The following is a 19,002-nucleotide window of genomic DNA, read 5'->3' on the forward strand; positions in this document are numbered from 1 at the left end:
TGCCAACACAAAGGTTTAAAAATAAGTACATAAAGCAACTAAAACATGAGTAAGAATTATATTGAGGATGAAGATGACCAGTCCAAAAATCTGTGAAACAAAAAAGCAACAGATATCAAAGGTTCAGGGGAGGTGCAACTGTTTACCTGCAGGATCCAAGTAAAGAAGTTGCATTCCACCCTGATTGTGTACATGGTTGGACAAGACAGTTGGCATGGAATGGATATCACCCAAAGTATTGGTGGAGCTTCACCCTGAAAATTTGGTGGGTGCTGGGGGCAGGAAGAATGCAGAGAAGCAGATGGAAGCTAACAAATGGTTAATTCAACAAGTCTGAAAAATGATGGGGGAGTGGGATTGATATCAACACCCCAATAACATTTCCATAAAAGGAACATTAGCTTGCTGTAAAACTCTTTGCTAAGTATATTACATAGAATCAATTTATAATATAAAGGGGTAACATTTACCATATTAGCATACCTGCCTCAGGAAGGTATTTTACTTTAAAGCTTGCTTAAAAATTACCCATACTGTTCAAAAAATAAATTTCATTACTTCCCAGTTACAAATTATGTCAGCATAAAAGAAGTGCACAAATTACTGGTTATTTGGTATCTGCTCTTATTCAATTCATTACTAGTTCAGGCAACATGATCTGATTAATTTAGATGACCTAGCCACCACTATAAACATGATTAACTTTAATATCATATTAGCCTTTAACTTCACCTCTGCTAATGTTCTCCTCTGCAAAACTGTATGTAGATTTGCTTAATGTACTAAAGTTACTGTGGAAACTGTGAATGCACTTTTGTACAACAATGGAAAATATAGACTATGATGGGTGGCTGAACTTGCTAACGCAAGAGACTCAAACATTAAACTTCAGATTTTTGAGAAACCACAATAATTACGCGATCACAAACCACACCCTCTAAAACTACCATTTCGTCCGATTCCTGTCTCAGCTAACATATTTCCACAAGGTGTACATTATACATCCAAGACCTTCATGTGGCTCACAAGCTGCAGTTTGGCCACCCCGGTCTATAATTATCACAGTTCTTGAAGACCACAATTAGCAAAGTGATGCTCTTTGTTTTGTTCTGAATGCACTAACAATCAGAAGTATCCAAATAGGAGCAGGGGAACTTTTTTGTTCTTACTTGTAGAGGGCTGGACACAGGTTATGACTTTATTTACTCATAGGGGAATTCACAAAAAGGGCACATACTGACAGACTAACGTACACTGCACATAAGCACAGTATACTGAGAAACGAGGGTCGAACTTGTTCAGCAACGACCACTCTCATGCACAGTGAGCTGTGTAACAAATAAATGAGTACATATACATACCATATTTTCACTCATATAACACACACACACGCGCATATAACGAGCACACATATAACTCACAGCAAATTTTAAACTATAGCCCTTTTCACATTGGCTTGCCAGAAAATTGGTGGATCAAAATAGCTTTTTTTGCCGTTCACACAGGACCAATGTTAACTGGTTCTCTGTGCCCTTTCACACACATCATCTGACATACCCCCTGCCCCTTTCAAACTGGGCTAACTGGTATACTGATTCAAAATGAATCAGTGATGATACACCCTTCCTAGGCAGTTCATCCCCAGAGCAATCTGATGCCTGAGTGCTGGTTTGTGAGTGTTCACATTGGCACAATAACTGGTAGATTGGCAGTTAATTACTGGGTTAAAGTGCCAGCATGAATGGGGCTTATGTAAAAATATTCTTGTATACCGTGCTCACACATATACCTCATGGGTGTAGTATTTACATTCCAACTCACAAGAGCAATTCCACTTACCTGGGACATGAGACAAAACACATCCCATAGTCCCACTATCTGCCACGGTTAATCTCCCGTGATTTACAACCCATTCAACTTCCCCCAGAGGGGTCAATTGATCATTATATAGATGATATCCTCCTGCAACACACCAACAAGCTTTGAAGAGGATTGGGAGGAAAGAGATGCAGTGATTATTTGCAAGGATAGAAGGAATCAATTTAATAGATCGAAGACAGGCTTCAGAATTAAGCAGGATTTTTATTTCATCATGATTTAAAAAGTCTTTCTTTAAATGAAATCTTATCCTGTTTAAAAAAAGTTGCAACTGAGAGAGTTATGGTTTGATTTAATATAATGTACCCAATTCCCATGTTTGTCTGTAATTGTATGCATGTTTCATTGTTGCTATTGCTTTCCTATGCCCACTATAAATTGTGCACGCTGTTTTATTCTCACTACTACTTTCCCATGCCTGATATAAATTGTGCACATTTTGACATGTAAAGAATTCTTGTATACCCAGTGGATTATGCGGGTTATATGTGTAAAATTGTGGTAAACTTGGTCTCAGTATAGTCCCTGCTCAGGATTGGGGACAGGCACATTGCACTCGGCCCTCTGGAGTTGCCTGTAGCCTGGAGCTCAGCAATGGTCAAAACTAACAAGTACATACATATAAACCTGATTTCTAGCATCAATCACAGCTCAGGATCCAGGATGGGCCCATTGCAGTCTGGACTTCAGGGATGGTTGGAAGGCAATAACAAACAAAAGAGAGGCAGACTGTGTGTGCTACTCTTTTTCAATGCAGGGCTCGTCCAATTGTACAACAGGTTCCAGATGGAAAGGCCACATGACCCTTCACAATCCACACTCCCACTAGGTTCCAGACAGAAATGCCACATGACCCTTCACAATCCATACTCCCACCAGGTTCCAGACAGAAATGCCACATGACCCTTCTCAATCCTTACTCCCACCAGGTTCCAGACATAAATGCCACATGACCCTTCACAATCCATACTCCCACCAGGTTCCAGATGGAGAGGCCCCATGACCCTCCATAATCCACACTACACAAAGTCCACACATGTGGAAAAGACTGTTGGCTATTTAATTAATCCGTCATTACTGGAGCCAGAGGAAAAAAATGGCATGTCTATTCTAGAATTCTATTTATCCCATAAAAATCTTAAAATTATGAGACAAATTATTTAAAAAAAAGAGAAGTACTGTACTGAGCTGAATAGTGAAGTCACATGACCACTGCATCATCACCAAGGGCTTACACGTGTTTATCTGTACATTTTCCAGATCTTGCCATCACCATTGAAGCCAGCAGTTATTACCAATTGCTGATTCCCCATAAAAAGGTGGAGGTAAGGAGAAGTTAACAATTTAATGTTCCCTGGATTATAAACTAAAATAAAATCAAGGCATTGAGTGAAACAGGAAAGTCTGCAGACATTGGCATTGAAGTGCAATACACAAAAGTGCTGGGGAAACTCAGCAGATCACGCTGCATCTATAGGAAGTAAAGGGCAACCAATGTTTCGGGCCTGAGCCCTTCATCAAGGTCTGAGCAAAAAGCAGACAGGTGCCTGAATAAAAGTGGTGGGAGCAGAGGAGGAGGGTAGGAAGGAATGGGAAGGAGCGCAGACTAACAGGTAAGGGGTGATATAGGTGAGAGGGTAGAAGAGAAAAAAGGCTGAGGTGATAGGAGGATGGGGATAGATCTCTGAATGGAGAGGGAAGGGGTGGGGAGTTGGAGGAGAGAAGACAGAGGGATAGGGAAAGAGAGAAGGCCTTTTCATAGTGGGGAAAAAAAGTGTAAGTAAAGGTGGATATTCTCCACTTACCTTCCTGAAAGCCCGGGGGCAAATTCAGCAGGTGAACGCCGATCTGTCTAGAGGGTACACGAGGTAGAGAGAAGTCGCTCCACCTCCTCCATAAAGGCAATGCCGCTGAAAGCGGCTGCAAAGGGGCAGGCTGATGACGTCAGCCTGCCCTAGGAGCGCGATTTTTAAAACCCCGCATGCATACTCCATAGAACCATAGAACATGACAGCACAGAAATAGGCCCTTTGGCCCTTCTAGCCTGTGCCCAGACCATATCCCTTCATCCCCCTCCCAACCATGTTCCTGTCCACATTTTTCATCAATGTCAAAATTAAGCCAACGTTTACCAATTCAGCTTGTTCTACACTCGTACAACTCTCTGCGTGAAGGAGCTCCTCCAATGTTCCCTTTAAACCTTTCCCTGTAACACAGTTCTTCAACTCTTGGCAACATCCTTGTAAATTTCTTCTTTGGCCTTTCAATTTTATTGATATCCTTCCTGTATTTAGGTGGTCAAAGCGCCACACAATACTCCAAATTTGGCTTCACTAATGTCTTCAACTTCACCGTAACAACTGTGACACCAATGTCAGGGAATTATGTATCTGTATTTCCAGATCCCTCTGTTCTACTGCATTCCTCAGTGCCCAACTATTTACCATGCATGCTCTATCTTCGTTTGTAGATGTTGACATGGAGGTTTACAGAAAGGAAGTTAGGATGCTTGTAATATGGTGTGAGAACAATATCCCGAGTCGAAATATGGACAAGACAAAGGAGATGGTTGTGGACTGTAAAAGGACAAAAATCCACCACTTTCCATTACTCATTAATGAGAGCACAAAGTTCTGAAATGATTCTATCCTGGACTCACAACACCTCCTTGTTAGTCAGGAAGGTGCAGCAGCACCTGGACTTCCTTAGGAGGCCCAGGCTACTGCCTCTCATCTTGCTGACATTCTAAAGGAGCACAATTGAGGTTGTTGTGTCTGCTGCATCTTTGCGTAGTACAGTAGCTGCACCAGAAATCAATACAGAGATCATAAAAATGTCCTGGAAGATCATTGGGGACCCCCTTCTATTGATGACGTTTAATGGTGAATTGCTTAAATAGGGCTCAAAGAATTATAGAAGACCCTTTCCATCTAGCACACAAAATATTTTCCAGAAGGAGATACAGGAGCATCAAAATCAGATCTGCTATGCTGGGAATAAATAGCTTCATCCCACAGGCTGAGAGATTCAGAATCAGAATCAGGATCAGAATGTCATGAAATTTGGGGTTTTGAAGCAGTATCATAGTGTAAACATTCATATTATAACCATTTTACAACATAACTATATAAAAAAAAAGTAATAATGCACAAAAAGTGATGCAGTGTCTGTGGTTCACCGACTACCCAGGAATCTAATGGCAACAGGGAAGAAGCCGTCCCTGCGCCATCGAATAGCCATCTCCAGACTCCTGTACCCCCTTCCCGACCGCAGCAGAGTGAAGAGGGCATGGCCTGGGTGGTGGGGTCCCTGAAGATAGAGACTGGTCTCTCCAGACACCATATCATGTAGATGTCCTCGATGGAGCGGAGTCCGGAGCCTGCGATGCCGCAGGCCGAGTCAGCAACCCCCCGCAGTCCACTCCCGCCCCGAGAGTCGGCGCCTCCACACCAGGCAGCGACACAACCAGCCAGAATGCTCTCAACGGCACACCCGCAGAGGCCTACGAGCATACTGAACATACTAAATCCCCTCAGACACCCCACAAATCACAGCCTCTGCCAAGCCCTCCCCGTGACCGCACCAACACGGAGACTCCAGGACAGATCCCCGAGATGCCGACACCCAAGCATCCGAAGCCCTTGATCCTCTCCACCACCGAGTCCTCAATGAGGACTGTGCCATGTTCCCCTGACCCTCTCCCGAAGTCCAGAATAATCTCCTTGTTTTTGCCAACATTAAGCACAAAGCCGTTGTCGCTACACGATTCAACGAGCTGATCCATCTCCCTCCTACACGCCTCCCCATCGCCGATGGCGGTGAACTTTGCACAGGAGATCTGCCGGAGTCCTAAGATTGTCTGAACAGATCTCCACCAGTGCTCTTAACAAACAAAATATATTTCAAAGAACATTTCAAGCCTAATTCTGATTTGAACCATGTCAATCAGTAGTAGAAAGATGCTATAAACTCACAGAGCTAAAGAAAGGGGGGTGCAAGGATCCTCAATATACTGTTCCCGTCTACACAATTATTCTCTGAAAATTTCTTCAGAGTAATGGGTCAGAGAATTTCGGTGCTGTTATCAAAGAATTAAAGGCCCATATTACTTAATCTCTCCTCTTACAACAAACCCACCATCCCAGGAATCAATTTGGTGAATATTTGTTGCACTTCCTTTTGGCAGGGAGTTCAGTCCTGTTAACAATATTTCAGATATGTTCTCAGCAGTTTTATGCAATTGTAAGACCACCTCTCTAAGGCTAGCACAAGCTTTAATTTCTAATTCCTTGTCGGGCTTAAACATTACCATTTTGTAATTGGTGAACACCAACATCTTTCAGATTCTCCGTATTTAAAATTTTTGCACCTTTCAACTTTTTGAAAACCAAAAGGCCCCAACCCCTACATCTTCTTCTGATTGCCACAATCCTGCCTATTCACAGGTCATGTCAATATCTCTTTAGGGCCTTTCTGCCACCTCCTCGCAGCTTGTACTGCCACCTGGCTTTAGAACATCAACACACTTAGATAAGTGCACTGTTGCTTAAGCAAGACCTGAATAATATTGTCAGGCTGACCAATCCATATGTTGCTGCTTTCTCTTCCTCCATTCTTAAATTGCAGATTTATATTTTCAATCTACTGATCTGTGGTAGAATCTAAGGAATTTCGGAAGATGGCAATCACCATCTCCAGGGGCATTTCTTTCCAAACCCCAAGGTTGCACTTCATCAGACCCTGGGGATATAGCTTCACAGTCATGCTAATTTCACTTTGTGTTTTTTTTTAATTATCCCTTTTACTTTTAAGTCCTCATTCACACTGGACATTAAGTGGCACTCATCGAAGAACATAGTTTAATTCATGACAAATCTAAATTGGTTCTACAATTATTTTGCTAAACAGTGCACAAACATTAATGCAAACATTTTACGGCTAGGGTGCATCTAATTCACAAATAGAATTGACAAAGTATTGAGTGGAAAATAAAATGTAGGAAGATGTGAATTCAATTGTGGAACAGGGCAAACACAATTGCACTTACTATGGGCAAAATGGATTCATCAGTTATGTCTTCTTTCTTTGGCTTGGCTTCGCGGACGAAGATTTATGGAGGGGGTAAAAAGTCCACGTCAGCTGCAGGCTCGTTTGTGGCTGACAAGTCCGATGCGGGACAGGCAGACACGATTGCAGCGGTTGCAGGGGAAAATTGGTTGGTTGGGGTTGGGTGTTGGGTTTTTCCTCCTTTGCCTTTTGTCAGTGAGGTAGGCTCTGCAGTCTTCTTCAAAGGAGGTTGCTGCCCGCCAAACTGTGAGGCGCCAAGATGCACGGTTTGAGGCGTTATCAGCCCACTGGCGGTGGTCAATGTGGCAGGCACCAAGAGATTTCTTTAGGCAGTCCTTGTACCTTTTCTTTGGTGCACCTCTGTCACGGTGGCCAGTGGAGAACTCGCCATATAACACGATCTTGGGAAGGCGATGGTCCTCCATTCTGGAGACGTGACCCATCCAGCGCAGCTGGATCTTCAGCAGCGTGGACTCGATGCTGTCGACCTCTGCCATCTCGAGTACTTCGACGTTAGGGATGTAAGCGCTCCAATGGATGTTGAGGATGGAGCGGAGACAACGCTGGTGGAAGCGTTCTAGGAGCCGTAGGTGGTGCCGGTAGAGGACCCATGATTCGGAGCCGAACAGGAGTGTGGGTATGACAACGGCTCTGTATACGCTTATGTAATGTAATGTAATGTTATGTAATGAATCAGAAAATCTCTCATCAGGCAAACAAGGTTCAGTCACAACTTTAATCAGAAAGCTGCACAAACAGTTTGCAGATTTATGATTAAAATACAGGAGGGTAATATGACCCCATTGGTTTAAGAAACCAAATACTCTTCATTATTTGGTATTTGAGGATAAATTTTACTGATTGAATTATGATTCTAATCATGACTGTTGACCATTATGTTTGCATGGAAAGGTAAGCAGCTTAAGAATTCAATTCTGGTCTCATTTGCTAAGTGCCTTCTCATGTTGTCTTCCAAAAATAAATTGCAAAACTGCACATGGGGTAAACATGTGAAAAAACACAATCATCCAGTTCAGAACCCCTGCAATAAATGAGGTATGACAATTGACAGTAGTATAGTCAGGTTGCTAAACAGATAAATAGCTGTCCTGCCAATTGTGCTAAACATGCAATAGAATAGTGGTTGGGTGTTGTCCTTTGCATCTAAAATTCAGGTCTATTGAATTTTATAATTAATCAGCTGTTACCAAATTGCACATTTACTGCTAATCCAAACAGTTGGAGGTAATTAGCATAACTATAAAATATTCATGATTAAATTAATCATTTGCAAAGATTTCCCTCATTTGAATGCTTGGCAAGATACTTATCAACCTATTGTATATTTCTTGCAATTTCTTTCTTTATTTCTGTATATTTTACTCCCAAAGATATATGGTATGTTGCATCCCTGGTATTCATTTAACATAGAAAACAAAGACCAACATTTCTATCTTTGTTCCTTAAGAAAAAACAAGCATCAATTTAAACAAACAAAGACTATCTGGAGAAACTCAGCAGGTCAGATAACATCTACGGTTAGAGATAGTCGGTCATCATTTCAGGTTTGAGCCCCTTATGCAATTTTACCTAATTTCACTCAACATTTTTGATAAAGTGGGGAAGAAACTGGGAGTAGGACCCCAGAGGTGATAGAAGATGGGACAAAAGGTGTGAAAGGTGAAAAGAAAGAATCTCATGTATGTTACATTCTAAATGTAGTATTACATGATAATAATGGAACCTTTACAGGTAGCGGGAGAAGCATTAGGGAAAGAGGGAGTTGGAGAGAAAAGGCCAAGAGAGTAAAACATATTAGTAAAAAAAGAGATGGAAACTGGATTCAAATAGGAGTGAGTTTACCTAAAATAAGAAAAATCAATATTCATGCCATTAGGTTAAAACCCATTTTTTCTCAAAGTACAAGTTAATCCCATTTCTTTGTTCTTAGACAAGAACCAAGAATACTTGCACATGAATAACAAGATTCCACTGCACAATTTATATCTATCAATCTAATCTCCATTGAAATGCTATTATCCAACTGTTGTGTACAGAGCCATTGTCATACTCACGCTCCTGTTTGGCTCCGAATCATGGGTCCTCTACAGCTCTTAGAACGCTTCCATCAGCGCTGTCTCCGCTCCATCCTCAACATTCACTGGAATGACTTCATCACCAACATCGAAGTACTCGAGCTGGCAGAGTCCGCAAGCATCGAATCCATGCTGCTGAAGATCCAACTGTGCTGGGTGGGTCACGTCTCCAGAATGGAGGACCATTGCCTTCCCAAGATCGTGTTATATGGCGAGCTCTCCACTGGCCACCGAGACAGAGGTGCACCAAAGAAGAGGTACAAGGACTGCTTAAAGAAATCTCTTGGTGCCTGCCACATTGACCACCGCCAGTGGGCTGATATCACCTCCAACCGTGCATCTTGGCGCCTCACAGTTCGGCAGGCAGCAAGCTCCTTTGAAGAAGACCGCAGAGCCCACCTCACTGACAAAGGACAAAGGAGGAAAGACCCAACACCCAACTCCAACCAACCAATTTTCCCTTGCAACTGCTGCAACCGTGCCTGCCTGTCCCGCATTGGACTTGTCAGTCACCAACGAGCCTGCAGCAGACGTGAACATACCCCTCCATAAATCTTCGTCCGCGAAGCCAAGCCAAAGAAGAAGAAAAGAAAGAAGAAGCTTTGGTCCATCCAAGGCCAAAGGAAGGAAGCTGCACATGGATCCAGAGGAAGCAGATGAGGTCCTAAATAAGTACTTCCCAAAGGTATTCATCAAAAAGGGCATTGATATTTTAGGGCATGCCAATTTTAAGGAGGCTTTTTCCAAAAAAAAACATTAAGGAAGATAAATCTCCAGGGCTTAACGGAATCTACTCCAGGATACTAAGGCAGGCAGAGAGGTCACTACTCAGGCCTCGACCAAGATCTTTGTATCCTCCTTTAACTTCAGATGAGGTCCCAGAACATTACAGAACAGCCAATGCTGTCCCTTTGTTTAAGGTGCAACAGGGAATAAACCTGGAAATTATAAACCAGTAAACCTTATTTCAGAGGAGAGAAATTATTTGAGAAGATTCTTAAGGAGAGGATTTAAGTACAAACTTTTTAAGAAAGTTAGCATGGTTTTCAGAGATGTTACCTGCATTGACGTTAGTAAAGAATTTTACAAAATCCCTCATGATAGGTTGGTCTAGAAGATTAAAAATCAAATGTAAGGTAGATAGAGTCGGCAATTTGCATACAATGTTGCGTTGGACAGCAAGAGGATATCTGTGATCAGTGGAGCTCTGCAAGAATCAGTACTGGAATCTCTAATTGTGATACAAGCAAATAATGTAGATGAAAATAAAGATGACTTATTAGTAAGTTTGAAGACAACAAAAAAAATTGGTGAAGTTATGGATTTTCAAAGTTCAAATTTATTGTCAGCACACATGCCATCACACATAACCGTGAGATTCTTTTCTTCCCTGTGGGTCAAGCAGAATTTAACTCATCAGTAACAATAAACTGTACACAAGAAAGATGCATGCCATATATATTCCTGTTATAGTCAAGTTTTGGGAACCAATTTTTTGGATCAAATTTGGTGGAGCAGGGGTGGGGGGGAGGGGGAAAGAGAGGGGTCATCTTTTACATGGATATTACTTTTGACTGCGATAAGTACCTGCATTGTTCAAGACATAGGGAGCTCAGGTAGCTGGGACTGGGTGGTAAGTCTGCATTTGTGGTATTAGGAGCTTGGAAAGGTGGATGGCTGGGGTGTGGGGAGCTCTGGAGGGCAGGTGGCTGGGGTTAGGGTCTGTGGGAGCTTGGAAAGGTGGGTGGCTGGGACCTAGGAGAGCTTCTGTGGCCGGGGGTTGGGAGCTCTGGTGGCTGGCATTGGTTCACTGTCAGGGTGTTGGGAGCTTTGAAAGGCGGGAGGCTGGGACCTAGGAGAGAGTCTGTGGCTTGGGCATACAGAGCTCTGATGGCCGGGTGACTATGGCAAGGATCTGCAGTCAGGGTGACTGGAGATCAGATGGGCATGACCGAGTGCCAAGTCCACTTTCGGGGTGTGGGAGCTTGGAAAGGCGGGCGGCCAGGACTTAGAAGAAAGTCGGTGGCCAGAGCTCTGGTGGGCAGGTGGCCAAAGCAAGGGCCCACGGTCGGAGTGTTGGGACCTCAGATAGGCAGGCAGTCAGGGCCAGATATAAGGGAGGTGGGGGTCAACTATTACATGGATCATATGGAAAACACACAATATTTTTGGCCAATAAGGGTCAACTATTACATGAGTATATACAGTATCCAAAAGAGAAATAGAAAGAAATGTAAACAAGCAGTCTGCAATATAGAAAAAAATTAGTAATAAATAATTTGTGTAGTAAGAGTCCTTAAATGAGTCTCTGATCCAAATGTTTTGTAATTGATGGTGGAGGGGTAACAGGGGTTCCTGAACCTGGTGATGAGTCTTGTGTGGAGCCTCATGAAATGGGAGATCTTAAAACAGCTTTTTTGCATCAGTATTTATTCAGGAAACTGACATAAAGAATAAGTAAGGAAGAGAAACAAGTTGCAGCAGCATGGAGCACATAGAGATAAAAGAGGAGGTGCTTGCTGCCTTACGGCGAATTAAGATAGATAAATCCCCCAGACCTGACATGATATTCCTTCAGACCTGGAGGGAGACTAGACTAGTGTAGAAACTGTAGGGGCCCTGGCAGAAATATTTAAAACATCCTTAGCTATGGATAAGGTGCCGGAGGATTGGAAGGTAGCTCATGTTGTTCCACCATTTAAAATAGGTTTCAAAAGTAAACCAGGAAATTACATCCCTGTCATCAATAGTAGGATGGTATTCTGAGAGATTGGGTGTACAAGTATTTGGATAGGCTGATTAAAGATAGTCAGCATGGCTTTTTGCGTGGTAGGTCATGTTTAATAGAATTTTGAGGAAGTTACCAAGAAATTAGGTGAAGAAAAGGCTGTGGATGTTGTCTACATGGACTTTAGTAAGACCTTTGACAAGGTCCCACATGGGAGGTTATTTCAGAAGGTTAAGACACTTGGTATCCATGGAGAAGTTGTAAACTGGATTCAAAATTGGCTTAATGGGAGAAGGCAGAGGGTGATAGTGGATGATTGGTTCTCATACTGGAGGCCTGTGATGTGCCTCAGAGATCGATGCTTGGATCATTTTTGTTTGTATCTGGATGATAATGTGGAAAATTGGATCAGCATGTTTGCTGATGACATTAAGATTGGAAGCCTTTCAAAGCTTGCAGAGGAATTTGGACCATCTGGTAAAATGGGCCAGAAAGTGGCAGATGGAATTTAATGCAGACAAATGTGAGGTGTTGGATTTTGGAAGGGCAAATGAAGGCAGGACATACATAGTTAATGGGCACTGAAAAGTAACAAAGGGATCTGGGACTTATAGATACATAATTCTCTGAAAGTGGTGTCACATACAGACAGGATTATAAAGAAAGCTTTTGGGATTGGCCTTCATAGATTGAAGTATTGAGTACAGGAGTTGGGATGTTATGGTGAGGTTTTATAAGACATTGGTCAGGCCAAATTTGAAGTATTATGTCCAGTTCTGGTCGCCAAACAATAAAAAGAATATCAGTAAGATTGAAAGAGAGCAGCAATTTACTAGGATGTTGCTGGGTCTTCAGGAGTTGAGTTACAGGGAGTGATTAAACAGGTTAGGACTTTATTCCTTAGACCAGAGAAGAATGAGGGAGATTTGATAGAGGTTTACAAAATTATGAAAGGTATAGACAGAGTAAATTGAGACAAGTACAAGAGGACATGGCTTTAGGGTGAAAAGGAGAACATTAGGGAGAACTTCTTCACTCAGAGAGTATGGAATGAGCTCCCATTTGTTGTGGTGAATGTGGTTTAAAGAATAAATTGGATAGATACATGGATGGGAGAGGTCTCATTGGTTATGGAATGGGTGCAGGTCTGGGAATAGCAGAATATTTCAGCACAGACTAGAAGGGGTGAATGGCCGGTTTTCTGTGCTGTAGTGTTCTACACCTTTTTCTTGATAGTAGTAGTGAAAACAGAGTGAGTTCTGGGTGATACGGATCCTCGATAATTGCTGCTGCTCTCCAACAGCAGCTTTCCTTGTAGATTTTCTCAAAGGAGGGGAGAGTTTTGCTTGTGATGTCCTGGGCTGCATCTACTACCTTTTGCAGGGCTCTCAACTCAGGAGTATCCCCATACCAGACTGTGATGTCACTGATCAGTATGCTTTCAACTACACATCTGTAGAAATTCGCCAGGTTTTCCAATGAAACAAAGGTGAAGTTTTACATTTTATACAGTAAATGGCAAGACCCTTAAGAGCACTGACGCACTGAGCCATCTTGGGGTGCAAGTCCAAGAAAGATTGAGGGATCTTTGTATTTATAGCTCAAAGCATCGAGTACAAAAATCAGCCAGCCATCAGAATCAGGATTTATTGTCATGAACAAGTCATGAAATCCGTTGTTACGTGGCACCTTACAAAAATAAATAAAAATACTGCATGAAAAGTAAGACAGTGTCTTTGGTTTATTGATCATTCAGGAATCTGATGGCTGCGGGGAAGAACCTGTCCTTGTGCCACTGAGTGCTTGTCTTTAGGCTCCTGTATGAAGAGGGTGTGGCCTGGGTGATGAGGGTCCTTGAGGATAAGACTGCTTTCTCAAGACATCTTCTCTTGTAGATGTTCTCGATAAGAGTCAGGTCTGGTGCCTGTGGTGTCGCAGGCTTAGTTAACAAGCCTCTGGAGTTTTTTTTTAAATGTCCTCAGTGTCGTCAGTGATGCCACCAGCCAGAATCCTCTTCACAGTACACCTGTAGGTTTTCGAGAGTCTTCAGTGACATAATGAATCTCTTCAAATACCTCACAAATGATAGCTGTTGGTGAGCCTTCATGATTGCATCAACAAGGAGGTTGCAGGGCAGATCCTCAGAGATGTTGACACACAGGAATTTTAAGTTCTTGACCCTCTCTACTACTTCCCTTGCTGAGGACTGAATCGTGTCCTCCTGACTTCTTCCTAAGTTCACAATCGTCTCATTGGTTTTGCTAACATTGAGTGCATGGTTGTTGGTGTAACACCGCTCAACAAGCTGCTCTATCTCCCTCCTGCACACTTCCTCATTGCCGTCTGTGATTCTGGCGACAACCGTGGTATCATCGGCAAATTTGTAGATAGCATTGAAATTGTGCCCAGCCTCACAGTCATGGGTGTATAATGAGTTGAGCAGTGGGCATCAGTACAAAATTTCAGTATGGGTGCATTTGGAGTATTGTGTGCAGTTCCTGTCACCACACTCTAGAAAGGATGTAGAGGCTTCAGAGAGGTGGATAAGAAGTTAACCAGGTGATGCCTGGATTGGAGTGTATTAGTTTCGAGGAGTAGTTGAACAGATTTGGGTTGCTTTTTTGGAGTGGAGGTGAGATCTGATAGAAGTTTTTAAAAAAATTGAAAAAGAAGGTAGTCAGGGTGGAAATGACAAATACAAGAGAGATAGGGGAAATTTAAAAAAGGAGATTCACCAGTCAACTTTTTAATACAGTGGTTGGATTGCATTGCCAAAGGTGGTGCAAGAAGCTGATCAAATGACAACATTCAAGAGTCATTTAGATGAACATATGAACAGGCAGGGAGAGTTACATACGCTGAACAGGCAGATAGGATTAGTTGGATTTGGTGATGTGGTGCTCCTATGTGGCAATACATTTATCAGAGAAAGAGATATTTTAAAATATTCACATTTTAGACTAAGTTGAATTAAGTTAAATGTGCAACAGCCAAGCTCCTAATAACCTTCTGAACTACAGTAACTTTCATCCTTCAAAGTAACACCAGGAGAGATAAACTGTCAAAAGGCAAAAAGAAAAACAAGATACTCCAAATCTGAAGCAGAAACTGGATATACGGAAACGAACACCTACCAGGCCATGGAGATGGTGTGGAAAAAGAAGCAGTTCATATTTCTAGATGACGACCCTCCATCAATTACAATGGTGCCTCTGCATTTAAAAAAAAACTGATGCCATTTTGTTACTTATGTTTGTCAGATAATTATCTACATCAATAGTTTATAAATTCAGGGCGAGATGCGTTATGAATCACCCAGACTATGTACAAAGTGCATAGGGGTGAGTTAAGGTATTTGTATGGTATATTTTGATGTGATGGAATGTTTGTGTGTGTGACAAGATGGAGTTTAATAACAATCCCTGTTGCAAAGACTGAGCAATTTTCAGTGAACCTTGCTCCTCCACAATTAGAAGTAGTAACAAAGATTCCTCGACCAGTGCAGTGGTCCCAAACGTTGCACGCTTCATAGTTTACTCTCCCTGGTACAGATTTTTTTTTAATTTGTTCCTCAGAATACTCACATTTATTGCCCATTAAAAATGGCCTTGAAATAAGGAGGCATTTCAGACATCAATACAGTCCCTATCTGTGCATACGACTGAAAAAATATATTTTTTTTAAATAAAGATAAAAATATCTAAATATAAAAATTATGCTTTTGGGATGAAAGTAGGGGTCTATCTCTGGAAAACAGTGGTATGGTAGGGTGGCCAACCTCCCACAAGAGGTGGCTGCCATATTGTATGCGAGGAATGATAAAATGGATCTGACTTGCATCCATTTTGAGATATGACCTGTTGGTCAGAACCGAACACAGTCGTAAGTCGGGGACTACCTGTACATAGAGTCACATTAGTCCAGGCTTTGGAGGGATGGGTAAAGAAGCATTTATATTTTTACATGCTTAAACACAGGTACTTTTACTGTAACTAGCTTTTTTTTCTCCAGGTTCCAGATTTACTTGAACACTTGGTCGCTCTTTACTGTGATAGGATTTAAACTGAATTGGCCGCCAGAAAATTTGACTGCTAGTTAAGTAACATAATGTTACAATGAAGCACAGACATTCCCATTGCTCATTAGCTCAAGGTAGGCACTCTGCATTTGCCCCTTATTAGCCAGGAAGAATTGATTCAGGTACCAGAAATTTTCAACACCAAACTTCAACATTCCTTCTCTCTGTCTACTCCTTGATGGCACATCAGATTTCCGTCATCTATAATAACATTTCCACATGTCGCTTGATGTGAAATCTTGTCTGACAATGCTGCATAACTCAGGATGCTTTACAACATCAATGATGCTATGTAAATGGAAAAACCTTGATGAAGCTGGGGACAAGTCAATGCACATTAAAAATCCCACTTCAGGAAATTCCTTCATCTGTACTTCAAATAATAATGATGTCTTTTAGAGAGCAGTTTGTTATAGACTCTTTTGATCATACCCAGCTTTTTCAATAAAGCAATCTGCTGGAGGAGCTCAGTAACTCAAGCAGAATCAGTAGGAGAAAAAGAATGGTCAACAAAAATAAATGTAGGTTTTTATTTAAACAGAGAGTGGTGGATGCCTGGAATGCATAGCCAGGGGTGGTGGTAGAGACTGGTAAATAGGGACACCTGAAATACTCTTAGAGCGACACATGGATGCAAGAAAATGGGAGTTTGTGAAGGAGGGAAGGATTAGTTTGATGCGTAGGTTTACATTGGTCAAGGGCCCATGATGTGCTGTACTTTCTGAAGTTTTATGTCCTAACATTTCAGACTAGAACCCTTCATCAAAGCTGAGAGTGCATGAAGAAGATAGCCAGTATAACTAGGAGAAGATGGGAGCAGTTGAACAGGGGCCAGTAGAGGAACAGTGGACCAGTAAGGTGTGAAGGATGACCGACAAGCAGTAATAGGCAGGAGTGAACACTAAAGTCTGCAGAGACTATAATTGTAGTAAAAATGCAGAAATGATGAACTCAGAGATCTCGCAGTGTCCATAGGAGGTTTTGGGCCTGGGCCTTTCTTCAAGGTATGTAAAAAGCAGGCAGGCTTCTGAATTAAACAAAGAGCAGGGGAAGAAGTACAGACTAACAGACAAAAGATGTTAATTAGATAGGGGAAGGAGACCAGAAGAGAGAAAACAGGTGAAAATTGATTGGGGGAGGGGCTTTGGCTCTGTGAATGCAGTGCTCTGGTGAAGGAGACATTGGAATAACTGGGCACAGACTGGGAGATCACTTTGTTGAGCATTTTGTCTGTCTGCTACAACAGCGGGGATCTCCCAGTGGTCACCCATTTCAATTCCCTATTTGTCCATGGTCTCATGCACTGCCAGACTGAAACCACCCGCAAATTGGAGGAACAGTGCCTCATTATCCATCTTCATCGGCTTCTGTTAGCCCTCTATCCCTATGTCTTTCCTCTCGCTCGGTCTCTCTCTCTTCCCTTCTCCATCTCCTTTTCCCCAGCTCTGCATTCACAATATAATCCCCCCCTCCCCTAATCGATTCTCACCTTTCCTTCCCTCCCATCCTTATCCAAATATCCAATTGGTCGCCCCCTCCCCCCTTTTATATCAGATGCCAGCCTGCTTGTTACTCATTCTTTGAAGAGCGGGCTCAAGCCTGAAATCCCAGTTCCCTATCTTTACCTCCTATAGATGCTGCAAGACCTGCTGAGTAACTCCATCATTTCTGTGTTTTTACCCAAGTTGATTGGCTGAAGACAAGCAAGGGCACAGTTCCAGAGGCTGCCTTGTGCTAGAATCGAATAAGAGAAGGTGACAATACTGTAAAAAGACAGCTGTTAGGGGGGAGAGATGAAGGACAGACTCAAGCGGATACTCAGCATTTAGTTTCGGTCTGAAATCAGCTGCAAAATAGGTTTTAAACATCTGAACATGACTCTATCATGAGTGGTAATAGTCGGCTGTTTAATTCCTTATTAAATTAAAATGTGGCATTAAAGTACACAGAGGAGAACATTCCATTTGGACAACATTGTTTATAAAGTACCACCTTTCCTTATGGAACAACACCTCAGCCCTGTGTTTTGAAACCAAAACTTCTCATTTGAAGCACCTCCCACACTATTTCTAAACACTGCTGTCATTTTTTTCCTCCCATTGTTATTTTAGCCAATGAAGAAATTCAGTTCTTGAAACAACAACCCTGTTAATAACCCCCAGGAGGGGGGCTGGGAGGTTAATGGACTGGAAAGGGTCCAAAATTGCAGACGTTTAATTTCAGACGAAAAACTAAATTAATGTACGCATCATTTCTGCTTTCAATGTCCCACATTTTAAAAGATACGCTGCTGTGGACATTGTCCAAAGCTCGAATCCCCTGGAACAAAGCAGTTTGTTCTGAAGTCATCGCAATGGATGGACGTTAACCAAGTCGGTAGCAAATGACCCCAAAAATGATACATTCGCTCCAAACGTTCACCCTTTTGTCAAATATGAAGGACGATGGAGGATCCCGGCAGGTTCCCTTCAACCCACAGTCCCCGAACACCACCTGGTTCCCTTTCCCCGGGGTTTGTCACTGCCTTCTCACGCAATCATTTGGACCCGGGCTTCCTCCCCGGACCGGGGACGCAGCCCCGGCAGGTTTCCCGGACCGGGGACGCAGCCCGGGCAGGCTCCCCGGACCGGGGACGCAGCCCCGGCAGGTTTCCCGCGGGGACGCTGCTGCGATTAAATTGACCTCGACTTACGTTCACTGGGGGGATGAGGATTTCGGTCTTATCCGCTTTTTCTGCCTTCTGCCCCAAAGCTACGGGGAGCGAGATCTTCACCATTTTGGGGAAAGATACCGAAGTCTCTCTCTCTCTTCCCCAGTTTTGAAACAATAAAACAAATAAAAATGTCGCCAGCTATTTGCGTGGCCCCTGCGTCTGATCCGAGCCTTCAGTTTCCGGATTTGTGTGCGTATGGGGGAAGGGAACGCCTTTCAATCCATTTCTTGAGGTGAGCATGTGAGAGGGGAGTTGGCAGGTGAAAACCATGGCCACTAAACACGAATCTCGAGACCAGGAACAATTATGACAATCCTTCCGATCGGCTCTGCCCGGAGCCCTTTGCACCTCTTGAGAAATTAATTGAGTCTCTGCTGAGCCCCCACCCCCGAAACTCACATTCCAATTTAGGTATCCCGATGCCATCGGTGTTCTGTGATTA

The 19,002-nt window shown here is 42.7% G+C and overlaps 1 protein-coding gene across 1 annotated transcript in view; it reads right to left on the minus strand.

The window, feature by feature from the left end:
* Positions 1-18,748, minus strand: part of LOC138742351 (integral membrane protein 2C-like) — a 68,537-nt gene extending 49,789 nt beyond the window's left edge. Inside the window, exon 1 of the mRNA XM_069896649.1 lies at positions 18,540-18,748. Coding sequence (XP_069752750.1) covers positions 18,540-18,623 — 84 coding nt within the window. The 5' untranslated portion in view covers positions 18,624-18,748. The remainder of the gene's footprint in view (positions 1-18,539) is intronic.
* Between the last annotated feature and the right edge of the window lie 254 nt (positions 18,749-19,002).

The sequence above is a fragment of the Narcine bancroftii genome, chromosome 9 (genome assembly GCF_036971445.1).
Source record: "Narcine bancroftii isolate sNarBan1 chromosome 9, sNarBan1.hap1, whole genome shotgun sequence".
Lineage (NCBI taxonomy): Eukaryota > Metazoa > Chordata > Chondrichthyes > Torpediniformes > Narcinidae > Narcine > Narcine bancroftii.